This window comes from Psittacula echo, assembly GCF_963264785.1.
Source record: "Psittacula echo genome assembly, chromosome: 6".
Lineage (NCBI taxonomy): Eukaryota > Metazoa > Chordata > Aves > Psittaciformes > Psittacidae > Psittacula > Psittacula echo.
The window spans coordinates 37,400,677-37,422,988 of record NC_137743.1 but is presented as its reverse complement, the minus strand read 5'-3'; the positions used below and the strand labels follow the sequence as shown (position 1 = coordinate 37,422,988).

Sequence of the window (22,312 nt, the reverse complement as noted above, 5' to 3'; positions counted from 1 at the left end):
AATTAGCATGAGTTAAGAGACAGGCCAGGCATCCGCAATAAAATTCCCACTGTGCTAAAAAAAATTGTAACTATAATAACAAAAAAGGCTAAGCCATGGAAGAATACATCTCTCTTGTGCAAACTTTTACATGACAACAAAATCCAAGTAGAAATTATTTTAAAACTTTTTCATTTTGTTTGATGATAACTGTAAAGCCTCCACCATATTTATAAACCCAAATTATACATTTATTTCTGTTCCTTTAATATTAAGGCAATTTTCACACTGGTACAATCCTTTCTGTGAGGTTCCTCAGATTCTTTTCCTCAAACAATAAATTAACTGATTCAACTGATTTCGCTGGGACGTTGTGTTAAGCAAGGTTCACAAGGCAGAAAAAAATTGTTAAAATACTATTTCATTGCACATCTATGAGTTTTATGAAGTTCTCTTTGTAGCCCAACACTTGTAGCCTGACAGAATTGTGTCCTAGCAGAACCTAGAATCAGGCTCCCTATGGACAGGTGGAACCTGGGCATCCTTCATAGAGCAAAGCCCCACAGAGGAACTAAACCTTCATGTGTAGATTTTCTTTTATTTTCCCTTTCAACAACTAAATTAAAACTTTCTAAAAGAAAAATAACAACCCTAGGAAGAAATGTTTTACTCACTAATTTTCTTTCCAATGGCCTTTCTTTCTTAACGTGTTGGGCTATTTTTCACCTCAAAAGAAAAAATCTGTTCACAGACATAAAACAGTTGCTTCCAAACCTGGAAAAATCTATTTTAAAATGCTGCGGAGCAGAAATAGTTTGCAACTGTGAAGGGAAGGTCATTGAAAGAGAACTAGGAGGTTACTGGGGCATATTGTTCCTTGACATTTCCTGGGAACAGAAAGACTGGAATGAACCTCTTTAGTTACCAGTTTGCTGCTAGTACAAATATGACATCCTCCATTTACATGTTTAGTGGAGTTCTGCTTTATTAATGGCTCAAATTTGAGTGGAGACTGTACTACGTACTAGGGTAGCTTACAGCTGGGAATGTTATGGCTAAAATATATTTGCAGCCAGGTTGTACTTGTTCCACTTTTCTTGTGGAATATAGTTCTCAGTTTAAACTCTCATCTATTTTTATTTTTTTTTTTTTTACTTATGGTTTTCACTCAGGATGAGCATAGGCTTACCTTTTGCCCTTATTTTGTTAACACCCACAGATTAGAAGCCTTCGCTTCTAGCCTCTGGAAGCCATATATCATCTAAACATCTCTTCTAAAATGTGAGGGTTTTTTCTTTCTATTCCAATATCAGTTAATAATTCTAGAATCAGAATTTCACAAACTTTTCAGATAAGGTTTCAAAAATCTGGATTTAACAGTACTCAGTTTCCACTGAAAAAACCTAGTACTACTTCTTGAATTTCTATTGTTATTGTTAGTGTTATTTTGCCTGGGATAATACATACATCTACAGATACACCATAACATATTAATATATTTATATAAATAAATATACCTGAGATTATGCTACCCACAAAATCACTCATTTTTTTGGGAAATCTTTTAGAGAGTTGTACCTCTATTTTTGAATGCTACTTGTTTCTGCACGGGTTTTGTTCTGTTCACATTAGTTAATGGATTTCTACTGCCTTCTGATATTTAGATTTGGTCAAAAAGGTATTAATTACAATTTATTATGTGAGATATATTGTAGTGACCTCAGACTTGTTTACAAATCAAAATGCTCACATGAAATCGAGACTTTCTGATGCCATGCCAAGCCCCAAAACTGCCTTGGACAAGTAAATGGAGGATAGGAAAGCAATTTCAATAGGAGGCTCGCCAACTGTGAATCTGAAGGCAGTTTGATTAGGACTCGAAGCCCACAGATTGAGATTATGACAGAAATTTGCATAATGCCAGAGACTGATAAGATTTGGTTTCTCAGGAACCTATTACATGATGATAAGAGACTGTCATGGATTTCTTACAGTGCAATATGCTGACTTGTCTTTCCAAGACAAGTTGGCCTTGAGCCTTGTTCTTTGTAAGCCTTGAGTGAGGTTTCTTTAGAAGTCTTTTGAAAATCTCTTTAGACATCTTTTGTAACTTTCCACCAAGATGATACAAGGATGTTATGACTGTCAGAATAAATGAATGTATTTACTTCCTTTCTGTTTCCCAGCTACTATTTTCATAACACTGCATAGTAGTTCAGAGCAGGTCCTCGCTTCACTGTGTTTTCAACCAATGTGGCTCTGTTCTTCAAGCATGATTATGTATTGATGACTAGATTTGTTTATTGCCTCCTGACACAGGTTTTTTTTGGTTTTGTTTTTTTTTTTTTTTGTTGTTGTTGTTTTTGTTTTTGTTTTCTGATTTTCGTGCAGACAGCTTCTGTTCAAACTCCTCAAAAGTTGCATTATTCAGTGCAAAATTTTCTATGGCCTGCTGAAGACCAAAGCCTTATCATTGCCCAGATAGATGTGAGTTTCTGCAACATGTTGTCTCAAGCCATACAGGCAGCAAGTTCTTGGGGGACCTCTCTGAAGCAGGACTAGAGGCCAAGCTCAGAGAAAACCCATATTACTGATGCCAGACATCCTGGAGATAAAGACAACTGACCAACATGGAAAGGACTGACAACTACTGATGGCACTGCTAGATTTGTGGGTATAAACAAAGCCTGTCATTCTTATGAATGGAGAGTTTATTGATCTGCTGTGATCATCACAGATTTTGTCAGACAAGACCAGTAAAGACCAGTACCTTATACCAGCAAAACTGTAATAATTTCTTTTATCTAATATCTTCCAATAACCTAAAAAGTTATAAAGCTCTATCATATGTAAGATGCTAAAAAACATTTTCAGTTCCCATGTAGTAGGACAACACATAACATTTTAGGATTGATAGAAAAGAGATTATAAATTCTGCTTAGCATGCACCAGGAGATCCTAAATGATATACTGAGAGAATATGTGTGAAATCATTTGAAAAAAGTGTTAATGGTCTATCAGAGCAATAAAAAAAAATAAAAATCTAGATCTTGATAAAATCCCCCCAGATTATATGATAATCTAACGCGGACCTTAGGTAGTGTCTATGCACCATTATAATTCTGAAAAAGCTTATTCAGCTGCCATCTGTCTCTGAAGGTGTATAAGTTAATGAGATGCTGCTATTGTGGCCTTCAAAGAACTTTAGATACCTATGGCTTTACTTCTCCCTAAGTAGAGTAACGTTTATTTTTCTGCCAAAGCTGAAAAGCTTGCACTCTAGAGATGGGGAATTACTTTGCCTAAGTGTCTGGTCAGGCTTGATCCTTGGGGGGATTGCCAAGACCCAAGCCATACATGCTAACTAGATCTGTTACTCAACACATGCTGCCCCTTCTCCAGGGACTTGGTGGCTGATGTGGATTCCATGTTTTCTGTTCCTTATGCTGAGGCCTTAGGTATCTCATATAAGGTTGTGGATTCCACTTGAATGCCTGCAAGACAGATTTTCCAACTCTACATTATTATTAATCTCATTTCTGTATTCATCTGCTTTAAGTGGGAAACCCACAGCAGTAACAGATATCTTCATTCAGAAAACTGTCTACAAAATAATTATAATTCTGGAAAAAGATTTTCTGTTTACATTATATACATGTATATGTGTGCATTTTAAACAATAAATCATTTATCTACAGTATTTACATGACACATATTACATTCATGTTAGAGATAAAGAACTGAAATGAAGGCATAATCACTAGACCTCATTGAAAAAATCTTTCCAATGTAGTAATCTTTCCAACCTGTGGCAGAGAAAATCAAAGACCTGAACTCAAGCCTTCCAAACCAGAGACAGATGTTACAGCTTTGGGAACAGGGTGGAATTTTCCTTTGTGGAATATCAGTGGGTTTTTTTTGTAGCTGTAGTTAGACAGATGCATTGTCTGTAGAGATGCACAGTCTATACAGCTTTCTGCAGCTGAAAAAATCTGGAAGGACCAGTCTGTATTTGAATATTCCCTATTCTGTGAGTATCAGCCATAATTGCACTGAAGACTGTAGTAGATGTCCTGGTTTTACCTGTAACAGTTATTTTTCTTCCTAGTAGCTGGCACAGTGCTGTATTTTGGCTTTAGTCTGAGAACATTGCTGATAACAATTAAACTGATGATTTAATTGTTGCTAAGTAGTGCTTACTCTGATCGACTTTTCTGTCTCTCATGCTCTGCCAGTGAGGAGGGGCAGGGAAAGCCAGGAGGAAGCAGAGACAGGACACCTGACCCATACTAGCCAAAGGGGTATTCCATACCACAGCACTTCATGCCCAGAATATAAACTGTGGGGAGTTGCCTGGAAGGAACTGGTCACTGCTAGGGTCAGGCTGGGTATTGGTCGTTGGGTGGTGAGCAATTGTATTGTGCATCATATTCTTTAGTTTTATATTCCTTTTTAGTTTTATGTTCCTTTTTAGTTTTATATTCTCTCTCCTTCTTATTTCCCTTATCATTATTATTATTAGTTTTATATTATACTTTAGTTATTAAACTGTTCTTTTCTCAACCCGTGGGGTTTACATTCTTTCGAATTTCCTCTTCATCCCACCCAGAGAGGGGAGTAGAGGAGGGTGAGTGAGAGCAGCTGCATGGTTCTGAGTTACCAGCTGGGCTTAAACCATGACAGTAGAACAATTTCTTTTTTTCCATGCCTTCTGTCTGAGACTTTTCAAGAAATCTAGTTCAAGCAAAACAAAAATTTATAATCAACTAACATATTTAACTTCTAATATTTCTTAACAGATTTTGAGTGTAGTTTTTTTTGTTTAAGTGGCTGAAGTCCTGGCATAAGTTCGTATGGCCATGGGGGTTGAATGGCAGTAAATAAGTTGATTAAGTGCTTCAATTATTGGCACTTCTACCACCTTACTCACATGAAGCACAGTCTTACTTGCAGACAATCTGTTGAACCACGTCTGTTGATCTTTCAGAAAATCAATAGAACTATTTGCGGTGCTAAGTAATTTAAGTGTGGCTGAACCTGACTTCATAGCAGCATTTGGGCACAATTTAGAAGTGCACATTTCATCCAAAATACCACAAAATGACTTGCCAGTAATATAATAGACAAAGTCCTTGAAAAATATTGCTTCCCAAATCCTAAAGAAACAAAATAAGTATTAAGTCAGAGGTCCTGTGGCCTATCCATTTATTCCATTATAAATTCTCTGATATAAGCTATATGAACAGTAGTTATCCAGCTTCAGCCTGGCAAACAGAATTCTGAGATTCTATAATGCCCTGAATTATCTTCTAATATTCTAGTCATATCTAAATTGTTCTAATATTATGTCCATATTCAAAGTTATTTATATAGGAAGTTGAAGGTGGAGAGAAAGCACTTTGCCTAATACACAGTACTCTAAAATTTTGTTTCCATGAACATAATAAAGATGTGAATTAAAATGGCATTGTCTAGGAAAAGTAATACTAAGCTTGCTATAGAGTTTTTTCTCATAACTTTTAAAATAACATCAACATAAGGAGTCCATGGCATCTCCTGGGTACTCATTCCTCCTGAAACTTGCAGCTAAATGACTAAATCCCAAAAAAATATTATTAGTAACTTGTTACTACCTACTACAGAAAAGTTTTTAGACCACTTCATCTTACTTACCAAATGTATTACTCTGATTAAGGGATGTTCAGTGCTGGACAAAGGATATAATCATCACGGCAGTGTGGGATTGTGTCCTAATTACCTTTTTCCTAGCCATCACACTCCTTCTAACTGTACTGCAGTCTCATGCCCTGCATGCTAATAATTCCCTTTTTTGAGGAATGGACAGAAAAGACAGAGCTACAACAGCCTGTTTTTCTCATCATAGAATCATAGAATCATAGAATAGTTAGGGTTGGAAAGGACCTTAAGATCATCTAGTTCCAATCCCCCCTCCATGGGCAGGGACACCCCACACTAAACCATGCTAGCCAAGGCTTTTTCCAGCCTGACCTTGAACACCACCAGGAATGGAGTATTCACAACCTCCCTGGGCAACCCATTACAGTGCCTCACCACCCTAACAGTAAAGAATTTCTGCCTTATATCCAATCTAAACTTCCCCTGTTTAAGTTTGAACCCGTTACCCCTTGTCCTGTCACTACAGTCCCTAATGAATAGTCCATCCCCAGCATCCTTGTAGGTCCCCTTCAGATACTGGAAGGCTGCTATGAGGTCTCCACACAGCCTTCTCTTCTTCAGTCTGAACAGCCCCAGCTTTCTCGGCCTGTCTTCCTACGGGAGGTGCTCCAGTCCCCTGATCATCCTCATGGCCCTCCTCATCCTGAAGAAGAAAGGGAATTTTCTAGCAGCTCACTGCTGACCAGGCAGAGGAATTAGCACAAAGCAGACAATGAATCAGCTGCAATGGAAATGATATTGAAGAAAAGAGATTTCTTAGTTTTCCCTCAGGACTATTAAGAGAGCTCCACAAAACCTGAAAACACCTAATTGTTCTTTATAGGCGTTTTTTTAAGTAGAGTCAGTAAGAATAAAGATTTGTAGATATTGTGGCAGTAAAGGCCAAATAAAGAGAAGATTGATTGGAAATCGTAGATTAATTTAGGCAGTTGGATTAGGTAGAAATCACCCTGATGTGCAGTAAAGCAAGCAACAAGAATTAGGGTTTTGAAATAGTGTGAAGCATGTTTTAAGAGTGCTAGCATTTCTTCCTAGGAATAAACTGTCTTAAAATCCCTCTATAAATGACTGTTCATTAGCTTATTACCTTGACTTCAGTAAAGCGTTTGACACAGTCTCCCACAGCATCCTCACAGCTAAATTGAGAAAGTGTGGACTGGACGGTTGGGTGGTGAGGTGGATTGTGAACTGGCTGAAGGACAGAAGCCAGAGAGTTGTGGTCAATGGGGCGGAGTCTAGTTGGAGACTGGTATCTAGTGGAGTGCCTCAAGGGTCAGTGCTGGGGCCAGTATTATTCAATATCTTCATCAATGACCTTGATGAGGGAATCAAGTGTACTATCAGCAAGTTTGCTGATGACACTAAGCTAGGAGGAGTGGTTGACACACCAGAAGGCTGTGCTGCCATCCAGCGAGACCTGGACTGGCTGGAGAGTTGGGCTGTGAAAAATGTGATGAAATATAACAAGGGGAAGTGTAGAGTGTTAGATCTGGGTAGGAACAACCCCAGGTTCCAGTACAGGTTGGGGAATAACCTATTAGAGAGCAGTGAAGCGGAAAGGGACCTGGGGGTCCTGGTGGATAGGAGGATGACCACGAGCCAACACTGTGCCCTTGTGGCCAGGAAGGCCAATGGCATCCTGGGGTGTATTAGAAGAGGAGTAGTCAGTAGGTCAAGAGAGGTTCTCCTTCCTCTCTACTCTGCCCTGGTGAGACCACATCTGGAATATTGTGTCCAGTTCTGGGCCCCTCAGTTCAAGAAGGACAGGGAACTGCTGGAGAGAGTCCAACGCAGGGCGACAAAGACAATGAAGGGAGTGGAGCATCTCCCTTATGAGGAAAGGCTGAGGGAGCTGGGTCTCTTTAGTTTGGAAAAGAGGAGACTGAGGGGTGACCTCATTAACTTTTATAAATATATAAAGGGTGAGTGTCACGAGGATGGAGCCAGGCTCTTCTCAGTGGCAAACAATGATAGGACAAGGGGTAATGGGTACAAACTGGAACACAAGAGGTTCCACTTAAACTTGAGAAGAAACTTCTTCTCAGTGAGGGTGACGGAACACTGGAACAGGCTGCCCAGGGAGGTTGTGGAGTCTCCTCTGGAGACATTCAAAACCCTCCTGGACGCCTTCCTGTGTAACCTCATCTAGGTGTTCCTGCTCTGGCGGGGGGATTGGACTAGATGATCTTTTGAGGTCCCTTCCAATTCCTAATATTCTGTGATTCTGTGATTATCAATGTACATAATGGCTCTCAAAATTATAAGAATTAATAATAGTTCAAATACGAAAAAAAGAGACATTAATTTCTCACTCATGAATATTAATGTTTTAGTAGACAGTCTCTTCCTGACAATCTTTCAAACTCTTAATTTTTAAGTCTGTTACTGTTTACCTGTTATTTTTACTATCAGAAACCTCTTCACTGGGCCACCAAAGGTTTTCAAATCACACTGACTTGGACATTAGTAGAGAAGATGAGAGCAGAAGACAACACCAAGGATGGGATCATGGTGTCCTGATAACGTTCTTCAGAATACAATAATGTTTGCTCCATTTTGCATTCACCAAAGAGCAATGGAAAGTTATGGAAAGGGCAATGAAAATAAGGGGAAGGAGGATTATATTTAGCCCCAGAAGACCAGTATGATGGTGGATTATCAGGAAGAGAAAGTGATAATGGCAGAGGGTAGGTATTAAACACTCAACTGCAGTATAAGGTGTATAAGAAGAGACATGAATGGCATGCCATGCTGTGCCCCATGAACCGTCTGCATCCGCTTAAGGCACTGTGTCTTGTTCTTTCCAAGAGGACATAGCAGATGGATGGAGAACCACCCAAAGGGCATGTTCAAGTTCTGATGCTTCAATAAGCATCTTATGCCAGTGCATCACAGAAACTGAAGGTGAACATTTAAGAAATCCTTTGCTTTTTTTCCCTTTTTAGCACTGCTGGGATTCCACAACCAGAACTTAAACTAGAGAGATGATGTTCTCCACCTAGTTTCCTTTGAAAGAAGAAAGTGAGCTGCCAAGAGTAAACTTTCAGGTAATGCATTTCTTTACATTGTGCATTTAATTACACTGCATCTTTAAATAATCCAGAAGGGAAAGATCTTGTGAGATGTGTTTAACCTCATTATATCTGATGCTCAGTCTGGAAAAGCTTTAGTTGAACTAAAGACTCTCATGAATATAGAATCAAAGTGAGCTGTACATTAAGAGTTTCATATTCTCTGACAGCTGCGCATGTGCACACACAGCTCTCATTAACAGTAATGGCAAATATGCATGCCCATCATTCAGAAAACAGATCTTTAAGTACTTTATTTGGTTTGTTTTCTTCCTAGAGATTTTTCTCTTTTGGATCTTTAATTAATCTCCTACTAGGCTTTTTCAATTTAAGCTATCCCTCTTCTTTCTCACTCCCCCCCCCCCCCCCCCGCCTTTTTCCAAAAGAAGTAAACCCCCAAATTACTCTGTTTTTTAGTAAAGTTTTTCCAAGCTGATAATTTTACAGAATACACCTATGTATATTAAATACAGAGACAGTTTGCGGCACACAAACCTCAAAGACATGTAACAGAATAAATGCCTTGGACTTTGAAAATGCTTTTGATGCTTGCCAACTTAAAAAAAAAAAAAAAAAAAAAAAAAAAAAAAAAAAAAAAAAAAAGCAAAGGTAGATATGCAAATAAAAACATGAATGTTTTTGCATTCTTTTTTTGATCACTGTAAGGCAAGAGTCTGTAACCTTGTGGAACAAAACACACACATTTCATTCTGATTAATATAAAGACAGCAACTTCTAACATGATTCACAATTATTAGTCTCTCTCGTGTTTGGGGATATATGGATTATCAGCCTAGCACATTTTGAATGCATACACATTTTAATTCCTTTCCTAAACCATTTTAGGTGCTACCATTAAATCGCATATACAAAATTTATAGATCACTAATTTGGTATTTTTTCTCTGCTTAAATAACTAAAAGCTGCATGAGATAAAAGGCAGTTAAAATCAGTAAAAAGACAGGATCATGAATAACGGAAGGTGAGTCAGAATTGAGATGCCTCTGTTCTATATTTAAATTTATTATTATTTTTATATAATAAGCTATTTCACTAGCTTCTACTGTATCTGATGTACTTACTTATCGCCTCCATAAACTGTTCAAAGAAGCAGTATGGGAACAGCGGCTCAGGCAGCTCTCTGAAAAACATCTTGAGTGCTCCGGTGACAACGTGGATGTCCTCCCACTGGCTGTCGTCCAAATTCAGCTTCTCTTCTGGGAAAACACGAGGAGAAATGGAACAACTGGTTTTAATGAAACAATTACAAGACACTAATTATTATGTTAATGTTTGCCTACTATCATCAGCAACCGTTAACAGCCTTCTGCACCTAGAGGTTTGGTGCTGTGCATGGTTTTTTTTTCTTTTTTTTTTTTTTTTTGTAGAAAGAGAACATTTTCAATGGAATACCATCTGTAGGAATGCAGCTAACAAAAAACAAGAGACACAAAGAGACAGTACCATTGACACAGTATGTCAGATACATTTATTCCCATAATGCATCAGTATGAAAATTAGCATCACAGCTCAACATGATTCAAAGCTATTGGTTTTGAGGCCGAGGGGCTAAGAGTTGCCAACGATGGACGGCTCAAGGGACCGGCCTAAAGGCCTTGCTGAGCCAACAGGAGACATATGCTAAACATGGCAATAGAAAATGAGTTATTGCTTTACATGTGTTAGCCTTGCTATGTACAAGGGAATAATGGGTAACGCTTTTCTCCTTTTTTGCCTGAATGTAATGTCAGCAAGGAATAGAGTACTGTGAGAAAAAGGATATTATTTCCGTCTTACTGCTTTAAATATATTTTGTTTGGTTTTCATCCCTGGGAGGACGATTTGCCCAGCAACAATATTAGACAGACCCCTGTTGGCCTACCTAGGCTATGCAAAGCTGTCAAAAATGATAACACACTAAAGACAAACCACAAGTGCTTGCAAAACTGTTTTGCAAACAAAAAAACATTTTCTTTTGAAGCTTGACTAAGCTAAGGAATTTAAATATAAAAGAAACTAAATACTAAAATAGAGTTTCTAATAAGAATAAAACAAGATTGGATAATTATTTTATTTCTTTTTTTTTCTTTTTTTTTTTTTTAATTCTGGTAGTGTGATACTCTTAGAATATAATAAGCAGTGAGATCATAATCCATACTCTAGGAAAGTACAAATCCTTATTAGTCCAAGCCAACATGACATACACTTTCTCCAAGTTCTTTTGCTCCAGAACTGGAGTTTGCTTTTTTCACATGTGCTATGAATCTCTTTTTCAGAAAATTTCAATCTGAATGCAACTTGGGGAACAATTATAAAAACTACTGAAAAAATTCAATTTGAATCAACATAATCCTGTAATGTTTCACTAAATGTCACTGAAATTTCACGTTTACCAATTCAGTTAGCTTCAAGAACAGCACCTTTATTGAAATTTTGTTAAACAAAATGGTAAAAGTATTTGAGACACATGGACACCCACAACTCCAGATAGCTGGTACTTTAATGCAACAGTTTTCTCACTATGGAATTTACTTTTGGACAGAAAATCTTATTCAAAATGAAGTAATCTTTAAATTTGTATGTAATAAATATTATTAAATGCTTTTAAATTTCTGGATTCAGGAAATGTATACAAATAAAGGAATGGACCCAATTTCTTAACTTGGAGTAATGTGAGACAAAGCTGGAACAAAGGCAGACTTGTGCATTTCTGTTAGTTGTCTTTCTTGCTTCTTTGGTTTCAAGCTTCTTTTTTTTTTTTTTTTTGTATTGAATTACCTCAATCATAAAAATAATGATTTGATCTCAAATGAGTTACCAGAGGGATCTTCTTTAGACTCTGAGATCATATTTGATTGATCGTATTTCAACAATTAGCCTTTTATTTTGCCACACACTATTGAGCTAGATCGACAGCATCTTAGCAGGCCAGCTTTAAACAGTCAACTGTTAACAATAGCATCAAAAAGAGAGACCTGATGGGGTTTACTGTCACTTTAAAGAACAGGGTGGGTTTTCACATTGTTGAAATCTGTCAGATATTTTGAAATGTCCCTCTCACTATGGTGCCACACCCCCTGCGTGCCCTTATAATAAAATTGGTTTTACTCCTGATTAAATCATTTTCTCCCTACCCACTACCATACTTCTCATAATGGACCTGTGTGCTCTACAGCTGGTGTTCTTCCCATGGTACCAATTCTTACTTTATCTTTTAAGCACTTCGCTGCTAAGATCTCATGCAGAGTGCTTATGTTTTGTTAAGAGCTTCATTCTTAGAGAAATAGCTTAACACATGTTCTAAAAATGTTGTACAACTTATTGCTTAAAACACATTTAGAAAATGTATAAGTACTGTAGCTTTGGCACAGAACTTTAAGTAGAAACCTTAAAAAAACCCAAGTTGTTTTTGCCATGCATTTGTCTTAAATGTCTAAAGTGGAATGCTTGACTTCCAAGGCTTTATAGAGACTTATCTCTACCAGATTTTTGCACCATTTCCAGCTCTTCAAGGAAACGTGTTAGGAATATATCATCGTGAAAGCAAAGGGTGTCAATTTTCCCTCTAGCAATAAGAGAGTTTTTAAAAATGTTTGCTAGAAGGAACAAATGCCAAGTAAAAAAAAAAAAAAAAAAACAAAAAAAAAAAAAAAAAAACAAAAAAAAAACAAAAAAACAAAAAAACACACCCAAAAACCAAAAAAAAGCCCACCAAATTAAAAAGAAAATAGAAGTACGTTCAGTTAAGAGTCATGTTTGGTTCCCACTGGTTGGAATCGCTCACATACCATAACGATAGGGCCATAAACAAACACACACATTTCAGGCTAGATTTAAGGGGAGGACCTGACTTTTTGGCTTTACACAGACATATTTTTTTATTGGGGTGTTTTGCTTACATAAAGATTAAGTCCCAAATCTGATATTTAAACTTGACAGTCAAGGACTGTTTTCAGTCATGAGATACTGTATCTAGGAAGATGCTGAAAATCTCACAGTCCTAAAAATTTGCTTTAACTTGTCAGTAGTGTTTGATTAGTTCAACCATCACTGCCAGTTGATATCATATATCTTAGATACAGACACAAACATGCCCAGAAAATCCCATGAAATTTATGCTAATACTCAGGCTGATAATGTAAAGACCACATTAGAAAAAAAAAAAAATAGTGCCGACACTTGTCAAAGTTATTAGTTAAAAAAAATCAATATACAATACATTTGTGAAGGGAATGTGTGTGTTACTCTGTTATTATTCTTAGCAGATCAGTCTTTTCAGCAATACACATTTTTAATGGCACTCACAATGTCTGCAATAGAATGAAAGAAGAGTTCAGCTTTGGTTTAAGCATACCATCATAAGGTTATCCTTGTTCAAAAAGGAATGGAAAGATCAGAGAAAGACAAAAAATGCAAAGAAAATATGAAAAACAACTTAGGCAGTACAGAGAACTCAGTTTTGAAAGAAAGTGGATGCTGTTCCTCTAACCACATGCCCTGCCCGTTATGTAGACTAATCTCTAGGAACAAAATACAGTCATTTGAGAGCACTGCTTGCTCAATTTTCTTCTAAGATAATTTATACATGTACTTTCCCAGTTATAAACTGTCTTTTTCCCATGCTGCCATTAAATCCCAGAACACCACGTTCAGAAGTCTTACTTCACTTCGGCTATTGTATATTCCTGCATCCCCTGAGTGACCCTAAATAACACAGAAAGCAATTCTTGAAAACACAACTAGAACTGGGTCTGCTATGGAGATTGTGCCCTCAAAAAGCTGTCTAAAGACCTTGGTGAGATGTGTCTTTGATGCCTTGAAAATTCCAGGGATGGGACTGCTTTCCTGGGCAACCTGTGCCAGTGCCTCACCACTCTCACAGAGAATTTCTTTCTACTATGCAATCCAGATGTCCTCTCTTTCAGTTTAAAGCCAAATGTAATTTGTACACTGAAAGGTATGTGTGTTCGATAGAAGTACCTCCATTTTAAAAGCCACACCTTCTCTCATCACTAGTTTAGAGGCATAGCAGCCCTCTTGGGGCAAAGAGATTCTTTCAAAGTGATCACACTCAATTGAGAGCAGTAACAGAGCACAGACATGTCTGGAGACATGACAGCAATGGGATGCTGTGAGGTGATGAAGGCTTTTGCTCATCATATGACAAGGAGCTTACCCCTTGGCAATGCGGCACATGATGTTTAGCTTTCTCCACTGCCAGTAAATCCTGTCCTGACATTGTATTTTATATACACATTCCAAAAAGCATACAGTACCTTGAACTTCGATTAAATAGTACAGCAGAAACCTCAACCCATGCAAAGCTATAGTTTACTCATTCAGCCAGATTTTTGTGAGTTCTCTCCTAGCTGAACAATTCTTCTTCCTCTCTCCCTTGCTAAGTTTGAGGGTCTACTGTCCTGCCTGCACAGTCCTTCACTTCCAAGAGTGTTTAAACAAAAAAAAAAAAAAAAAAACAGTCAGATTAGCAAGTCATTAAATTTCATCTACGATGTATTCCTAAGTAGTTTCTGCTTAATCCATCCAATGTTACCATTGATGAATTACAAAGGATATAACAGCAAAAGAAAGCTTGCATGCATTACTCCTTCTTTACTAGAGGAACACGTCATGCCATTTTAACAGATATTTTAAACCATGATGTTATAATGCTGAGCATTTCTTTATTACTCAAGTGCCCATTTCCATGTAGCCTAGGCACAAATTACTCAGCAATTTAAGTTAAAATGCAGAACATCTCTGTGTACATTTGGAGTGCTGTTTATTTCAGTTCTCTGAAATGATAGTTGGCTGACCTGGGGGCATGCTAGAACAACCAAGTACTGCTAACTTAAATCTCAAACTGTGCCAAACAAAAAAATAAAAAAGTTATCTGTACTTAAGCACACTGAGTCATGTTCATCCTCACATAGTTCCACTGAAGTCCAAAGAGTAAGACAGGGATGACCTATCTCATTGTTTCTGTGAAGATCCAGTACATTTGAGAACTTCAGAACCGATACATCGTGAAAGCATGCAGAGTAGCTCAAAGGTTTAGAAAAGTGATCACCTAGTGATGCCATTGCGTTGGAAAATTTCTATGCTATTAGTTGTTGTTTGAAATTGGAAGCATAAACACATATAATGGTACTGAAAGAAGAATACTTCTGGTAGCCAGAAATGGGTATCATCACTAAGATACTCTTATAATTGTCCACTGCCAATACCTGCAACAGGGTTAGATGACAGCAATATTAGTTTTGACTTGACATATTCTATCAATGGGATTTGAAGCAATAATTACTGTAATTAGAATTACAAGTACATTTAAAATTCATTAAAGTTAGCTGAATCAACTGTTCTGTATGGAAAAAGGAGTGATTTTAAATATAGAATATTTCCCTTCGAAATGCAGATGAAAGCTCCCTAAGAATAAATAAACCAGCTGTCTACAGATCAACATACTTCTGTAAGACTCACTCAGAGATGACTTGCTAACAAAGAGTAGGAGCAGGTATATGTAGCCTGAGCATTTGAAACCTGCAGCACCAAATCATTCCTTTGGGCTCAAAGGAATACTCAGATACCTGAAAGGGTTTAAAGAAAGAGGTAAGGGAAGAGGATGGAGGAATTCCTACCCAGCTCGTACCTGCCTATGGTTTTGGAAGTTTCTCAGCCTCAGCTGAGGGCTTGGGAGATCTGCAACTAATAGAAATCAAATTGCTATGATGAGTGAAAATTAAATTTTTCATACACTGATAAGATTCTGTCCTCTATCAAATTCTCTCTACTTAGCTGTTGAAAAGTAACTTCAATTTCTTCTTAGTAGTTAAAAACCACTGTTTTGTTTTGTTGTTTTTCTTTTTCATTTTATTCTTCTCTCTTTACTCTGAAACAGATTAATGATCTTCTCATTCTCTGTGCAAGCTAATGGATTTTATTCCATTTTCTAGGTGGATGTTAGTATTTCTGTTTCATATACCCAAGACAGCAGAACACAAACATCAAACACTTGCCTAGATCAGGAAATTGCTTTTCATAATACATCTTAATATTCAAAGGCAAATGTCCATTCTGAATTCTACTTTTAGCTTGATCTTTCTCACTTAGTCATATGTTGTGTATACGTATATTAGTCAAGGTAAATATTTCCCTTCCAACTTCAAATCTGTTACTATATTTTTTTTATTGTGTAATTGCTTTCCAGTAAGCTTCTCTGCAAACTAATTTTAAAGAATTTTTCTTTTTTTTTTTTTTTTTCTTTTTGCCCATTTTTCTGATAAAAGCCAGGTCTTTTATCAGAATTTTGTGTATCTGTGTCCACAAATTTATATTTTAAACAAATTGTAGGTTCTCAAGATCTAATAGAGAGGATTGAAGCAATGAGTTTCTGTCCCATTTCCACAGTTCAAAAATATGTTCAGATTCATACTGTCTTAATTGTACTACTAACTCAGAGTGCTTTAGGATTCTGTCATGTAGCTTTTCTGTTCTTCCTCTTCTAGTTGTTTCTAACACTGCTTCTATTTCCATTCTTGTCAAAAGCCTTTTCATAGTCCAAAAATCTGTACACAATGTTTTGTAATATTTGGCAGACTTATCTGAAACCTAATTCACTGCCTTCTAGTGATTCATGGGTCATAAATTATTTCATATGTAATGTACTCCAAAGGGTGAAAAATTCTTTGCATTAAATTTCAACCAGACACTTTAAGGAAAATAAAAATGAAAGAAAAAAGTATTTTTGAGACTCTCTGAATAAATCTGACCTCAATATATGGTCTAGTGTGTTGTCTCCCACGAACGGTATCTCAATATCCTTTAGAAAATATGAGATTTCAACACGCTATGAGTGAAAATACTCCTGCCATAACGTGGGCTTGCTGTGGACAGCTTTAAAAGAATGGAGAAATACAAAATATGTAGCACTGGATCAGACTGCTGATACATTAAAACAATCCTGTCTCCAGTGATTGTTAAACTGAAAAGGTCTCACCAAAAACAATTAAAAAACCAAGAATACCATCCAATATTTACTTACTGCACATAGCCAAATATGTTATTGCGAGTGACCCCAATAACAATAAGCTTGTGCCTCAGTGAGTGAGTTTCAGTAATCAAAGGAAATAATTAACAAAACAATAAACATCATTATGACTTCCCCTATGTAAATTACTTCCAAACGTAAATAGATCTAAGCTTAAGCTAAACTTAAGCAATTCCCCTACTCTACTTGCAATACAGAAAAGGAACATGCATATATGAATTGTTTACAGTTGTAATGTTTATCAATATCAGTTTATAGTTTTATTAGAAAAATAGAAACTTAAAAAATTTTCAATATATAAGTCATATATTCAGTATCTTTTTAACCCCATTTATTTTGATTAGACTGTTTACAAGAATAAAGATTGCCCATGCATGTGAATCTCTGTTCTCACACACCAGTTTGTAGGATATCCAGAGAACAAATTCTGTATTATTTTTTTATTATTATTATTTAATGAAATAGCTCTTTGAAATACACCAGCTGAAAGAAGTATTCTTACATGATATCAGGTATATGCAAGCTCTGTAAATGTCAAGGACAAAATATTTTATTTTGTACAGAATTTATCTTTTGGTTCACTAAAGTCAAAATACTTCTGTTCATCAGAACTTTCATAAAGGACCGTTTCATAATGTGAATCCATTTGGATTATCTGACCAAAGATAAGACTTCAATGGACTTACTATATCATTCACCACTGTACCAGTGCCACAAAAGGGAATTACAATTAATTGGATTATGTTGGTCTCCACCCGCTGATTGTAGAAGAGAAAGTCTGAAACTATAACTATTTCAAACGGACCATATCTTTCATCAACCATGGGATTTGGGCTTTAATTTACCAATAAAGCTTAATTTATTCTCTATATTCTCTTCTGGTTAGGAGGAGGTCATTTAGACACTTTATTCAAGTTATTCAAAAAGAAAGGACAGTTAAATATTTCAAACTAGCATTTTAATATTTTCACCTTGCTTTAGGCATTACTTAATTTTTCTATTAGTAATAAGGTGAGTTGCTTTGAAAAACGCAAGCCAGAGAACCCAGGCCTGTGTTTGGGTCATAAGGATAACTCATGTTCCATCTCCCCCAGTTCAGTTCACAAAATTTCGGCTGAAATTGTTACCTAACATGATAATTTGCTATCAGCTATACGATCTGTGACACTATACAGGACAACAAATATCACTTCATGTCATGTAGATTCCTGCACAGACACAAGGCAGTAAGTTTCAACAGCCAAGTCCCACATTAAATGTTAGGCTTGTCTGCATTGAAAGTTACACTATGAAAGACAAAGATGCAATTATAAATTTGATACATCCAAATAAATCGTCAGCTTGGTTACACTCATATTCTACAATGCAGATTAATTAATCTATTTTAATTAATGTGACTAGGATGCTAAACCCAACAATAATACTATCTTATTCTAATATATATAATGTTTTTGCTGATGGTTCTGTCTAAAAACTGTTAAGATTTTTCTTCATTAGCCTTACTGGAAGGTTATTTCAGTTATTTCAATGCCTAATTCATTCTAGTTATGAGACTAAAATATTAAACTTTATACACTTTTAAAATAATTATTAATATCAGTAATGCTTGCTTTGATTCTTTGTTTTCAAACTTTCACATTAAGTCTAAGAAATAAAGTCCTCAGTCAACATACTTCAAAACCATGTTGCTTAATTCTGATTTGCATTACTTTTTGCTAATATCTGAAGCTCTAATTCCATTCCCTGGATATTAGTGGGACTAGCTATGCTGTTAAAGATAGGAATGCTTCTAAGTGGTTACTGAATCAGGGCATATGAGATGATAATTGTGTGTTTAAAACAAAACTTTAAACAGGAGGGGATTATATAAGTTTCTAAAACAAATATATCTTCAAGTGCACTAAAGGACTTCCAAATGTTAAAGAAATGTTTTTGCAAATAATACTGCTAATAATAACATGAATTTTCAAATATTTTTATGCATTTTGAGAATCACATGAACAGGTGAGATTTTTGGTAAGTACTCTTTTTTTCACACAAATTTTTTTTTGAAAAAAGCCCAACTCCATCTACCCTGCCATGTGCAATACCACATGCGCAGCTATACCTTCTCTTACAGGGTAACAGAATATGCATAAATACTGCAGGGCACATGTAAACACGCTTGGTAAAGTTTATGGCTCCTCCTTGGCAGAGAAGGTGTGTAATGAAATACGGGTGACTCAGTGGCATGATGTTTTCCATTTCCCACACACGCCTTGCAGTCTTAAATGGAAGGAGAAGACACAGCGCCTCATGTATCTGTCAAATTGTCTCTAACATTACACCTTTTCCTTCATCTCATATGCACACCCATGTTTTGCATTATTCCTTGCTCTGGTATGACCTAATGCAGATTTGCCACATTAACAAAATATTTGTACTTACCTTTCTCTTTTGGAAGGTTTATCTGGATGTGCATTCTAGTTGTGATATTTCCAATTCCTCTTATTACACCTAAACTTACACGCGTATATTTCAAGATAGAAAACATATGCTTTGAAACAAATTTCAGACTTTACGGTATGTGGATTTTTCCTGTTCTTCAAACTAGTCTTGTGAATGGACTTGCAATAACTGAAGGATTTCAACATAAAATATGAGATAAATTTCTTATGGGAGGGACCTGAATGTATTAAAATATTGATTAGAGTAATGTTTCAAGTAAATTGAGATTTATGCTTCTTTTTTGGATACAGAGTCTTACAAAAAGTTTCAAGGCAATGCAAAACAGAGCAATTGACAAGAAAGATAGCATCTGCTTTCCTGGCTATTCAAGCTAAAGTTTTTTATTTTAAATGCAAGCAATGTTTCCGAAGTTAACATAATTAACTCACGACAATCCTGAAACATCATAATATAACATACAGATGGAAGTTCAAAGCTTTAAGAATGTCATGTAACTGCAAGAGGATTATCATATTTTAACTGCACACATCTGAATACCAATTAAAACAGGTGTTTTTATTTCAAACACTTTTGCGCATTGTGACATTACCAGGAGGGTTATTTATGTATTAGTCTACTTGGAAGCATATATTGCTTGAAAAATGTGATATGCAATAATAATGAACTTATGAGATAAAATAATGACACTCTGTACTGCTTCCTGAAACAATAAAAGACCAGTAGTTTAATTAGATAGTAATTTCCGTGTGACTATTTGACAGATTCTTCTAATTGTTAAGCTCCCACTAACTATTGCTTTACATAATTAATTATATTCAAACGCGAACAACAAAGACATGTGGGCCAGTTGCCCTTTTGACAATGTTTTTTGCAAACTGATTTGCTTACCAAAAATATTTTTAGAACTAAAAGATACTAATCTTAAGTGGAAATGCACATCAAAATGTTAAAGCAGCTCTGCATTTTACCATGGTTATGAGAAAAAATTTTGGATTGTTTAACATATCATTTATGCTGCATGCATAATAGCTCAAGTCTTCTAACAGAGATCTTTCATATTAATTTAGTATTGCATAAAATTCATAGTAACAGGTCCAAGGGTCAAGCATCATTCATCATTAGTTGAAGTGACATTTGCAACCCTTCACATAGCAGCTGCTTGAAAGGAGAGAAAAGGTATTCTTTGGAAGAATGGGGGGTAGTACACAATCCTCTCTCTATCTGCAGAAGGGAAAACAAGGTGCCGCTATGTCAGCATGGTAATGTGCTTAAATTTGGTGATGTCATTCTTCCCTAACCCCCATGAGTCACAAGGCACAAGGCAGCTGCATTCCTGAACTTAGTAGTTCGGGTGGAGATAAGTAATAACTAGATGTAAATGAATTACATTACTGTGGTTGTGAACATAGCTCTGTGCATCTAAATTCTTATTTATATCAGGATCCTATCTTGGTTTTGAGAGTTTTCTACTTGTTAACAAGGCAGCCCTTGTTTTCATGGCGTCCTCCAGGCATAATAGTTTCTGGGAAGCCAAATAAGATCACTTTTGAAACTGCAAGACAGCATTCCAAGACCTTGCAGCAGAACACATTGGCCAAATTAGGACTTCTGAAGACTGTTAACTAACAATTTTTTTTTTTTTTTTTTGTGGCACGTCTTCACTATTATAAAACATTAAGATCAGAATGGGAGATGTGAGCAATTAAAATGAAAATGTAATCATCTGCAAGAAAAGATAAATTTGCATTAAATGGCTAATACTTCACAGTCTTTTTGATATTACAAGTACTTTTAAAGAAAACATATATTTTACGTCACAGTAATTTTTATTATGTGAAACATGTGATCTCTTTGGAATTATGCATATTTTTTAAATCACAGTCATTAAAACAGCATGCAACACAAAGTAGTTAAACTCTGGAACTTTGCTAATATTTGGCAATTTTCCTCAACTTTGTTATTATACCTGAAAAGTATTTAATTAATTCATGTCACTAATTATCCTCCAGTATTTAAAGCACTGTGATGATTACTAGCTTAGACTACTACTTTTTTTTGAAAAAGTTTGACGATTTTTACAAGGGAAACCAACGCTTCATAGATTCACTTAGAAGAGCATGAAAAATGTTCAAGGACATTGTTTATTTCATACTGCAATTCGTGAACCATTATAGATTAAGCTTTCAGTCAAAACTCTTCTCCCAATGAGAAGTTATTTTTCCATATTCTACATATGTGTTATGGAGAAAAGGGTTCACCAGTCTCTTCTTGCACTGAGTCAAAATACAGCGATGCAGGTACTTCATGGTGAAATCTCATAATGGCCACTGGGCCCTCACATTCACAGCTTCAGACTGATTCCCAAAATGGTTTGCAGACCATGCCAGCCATATATTATGTTATCTAGAGTATAAGATGGCCATTCATCAGCAAGAAATCCATCCCCAAACCAGACAAAAAAGCATTTTTACAAAGGAACAGTGCTAATGGTCCATTACCCTTATGCCCTCTCAATTTCCCATGGATTTCAATAGCTGTGCAGACATTAAACAAGTATGCAAAGATGTTGTAGATACCAGAAAGGCAGAATGGCTGCAAAAGGAATAGAACAGCAGAGGCAAGATGACTGGCAGATAGGGTTGCCACATCCCCCTTAAAGAGACTGCTCCTTTTCCACACCTTATGTCTCTTGTACCATAAAAATATGCATAGATATATGTGGGAGCATCATAGCAGATTTCTTGGGATGCGTGCCATGCATCTGAGCTTCGAAGCTGGCTCAACGTTGTCACTATTAAGTCGCAGTGTACACAGCAACACTTCAATCTAATTTCAATTAGGGAAAAGTTACACAGAAACTTCTTTAAGTACACATGACCCTACACATAAATACAAATTTAATTCAGTATCATCAGTGTCTTTAAAGTGAACATTGATACCACCAACGAGAGGAAGGAATTTAAAGTAAGGCAACACTTGATGACATTACTTCCATCTACAAACTCTGTCTGTATTAACTAGTACATCAACGGTAAGTAAAACAGCGAGATTCATCTGCGAAGAAATCGAA

At 36.2% G+C, this 22,312-nt stretch overlaps 1 protein-coding gene across 1 annotated transcript in view; it reads right to left on the bottom strand.

The window, feature by feature from the left end:
* Positions 1-22,312, bottom strand: part of ARHGAP15 (Rho GTPase activating protein 15) — a 340,067-nt gene that overhangs the window by 57,116 nt on the left and 260,639 nt on the right. Inside the window, exon 12 of the mRNA XM_080620957.1 lies at positions 9,830-9,964. Coding sequence (XP_080477083.1) covers positions 9,830-9,964 — 135 coding nt within the window. The remainder of the gene's footprint in view (positions 1-9,829; positions 9,965-22,312) is intronic.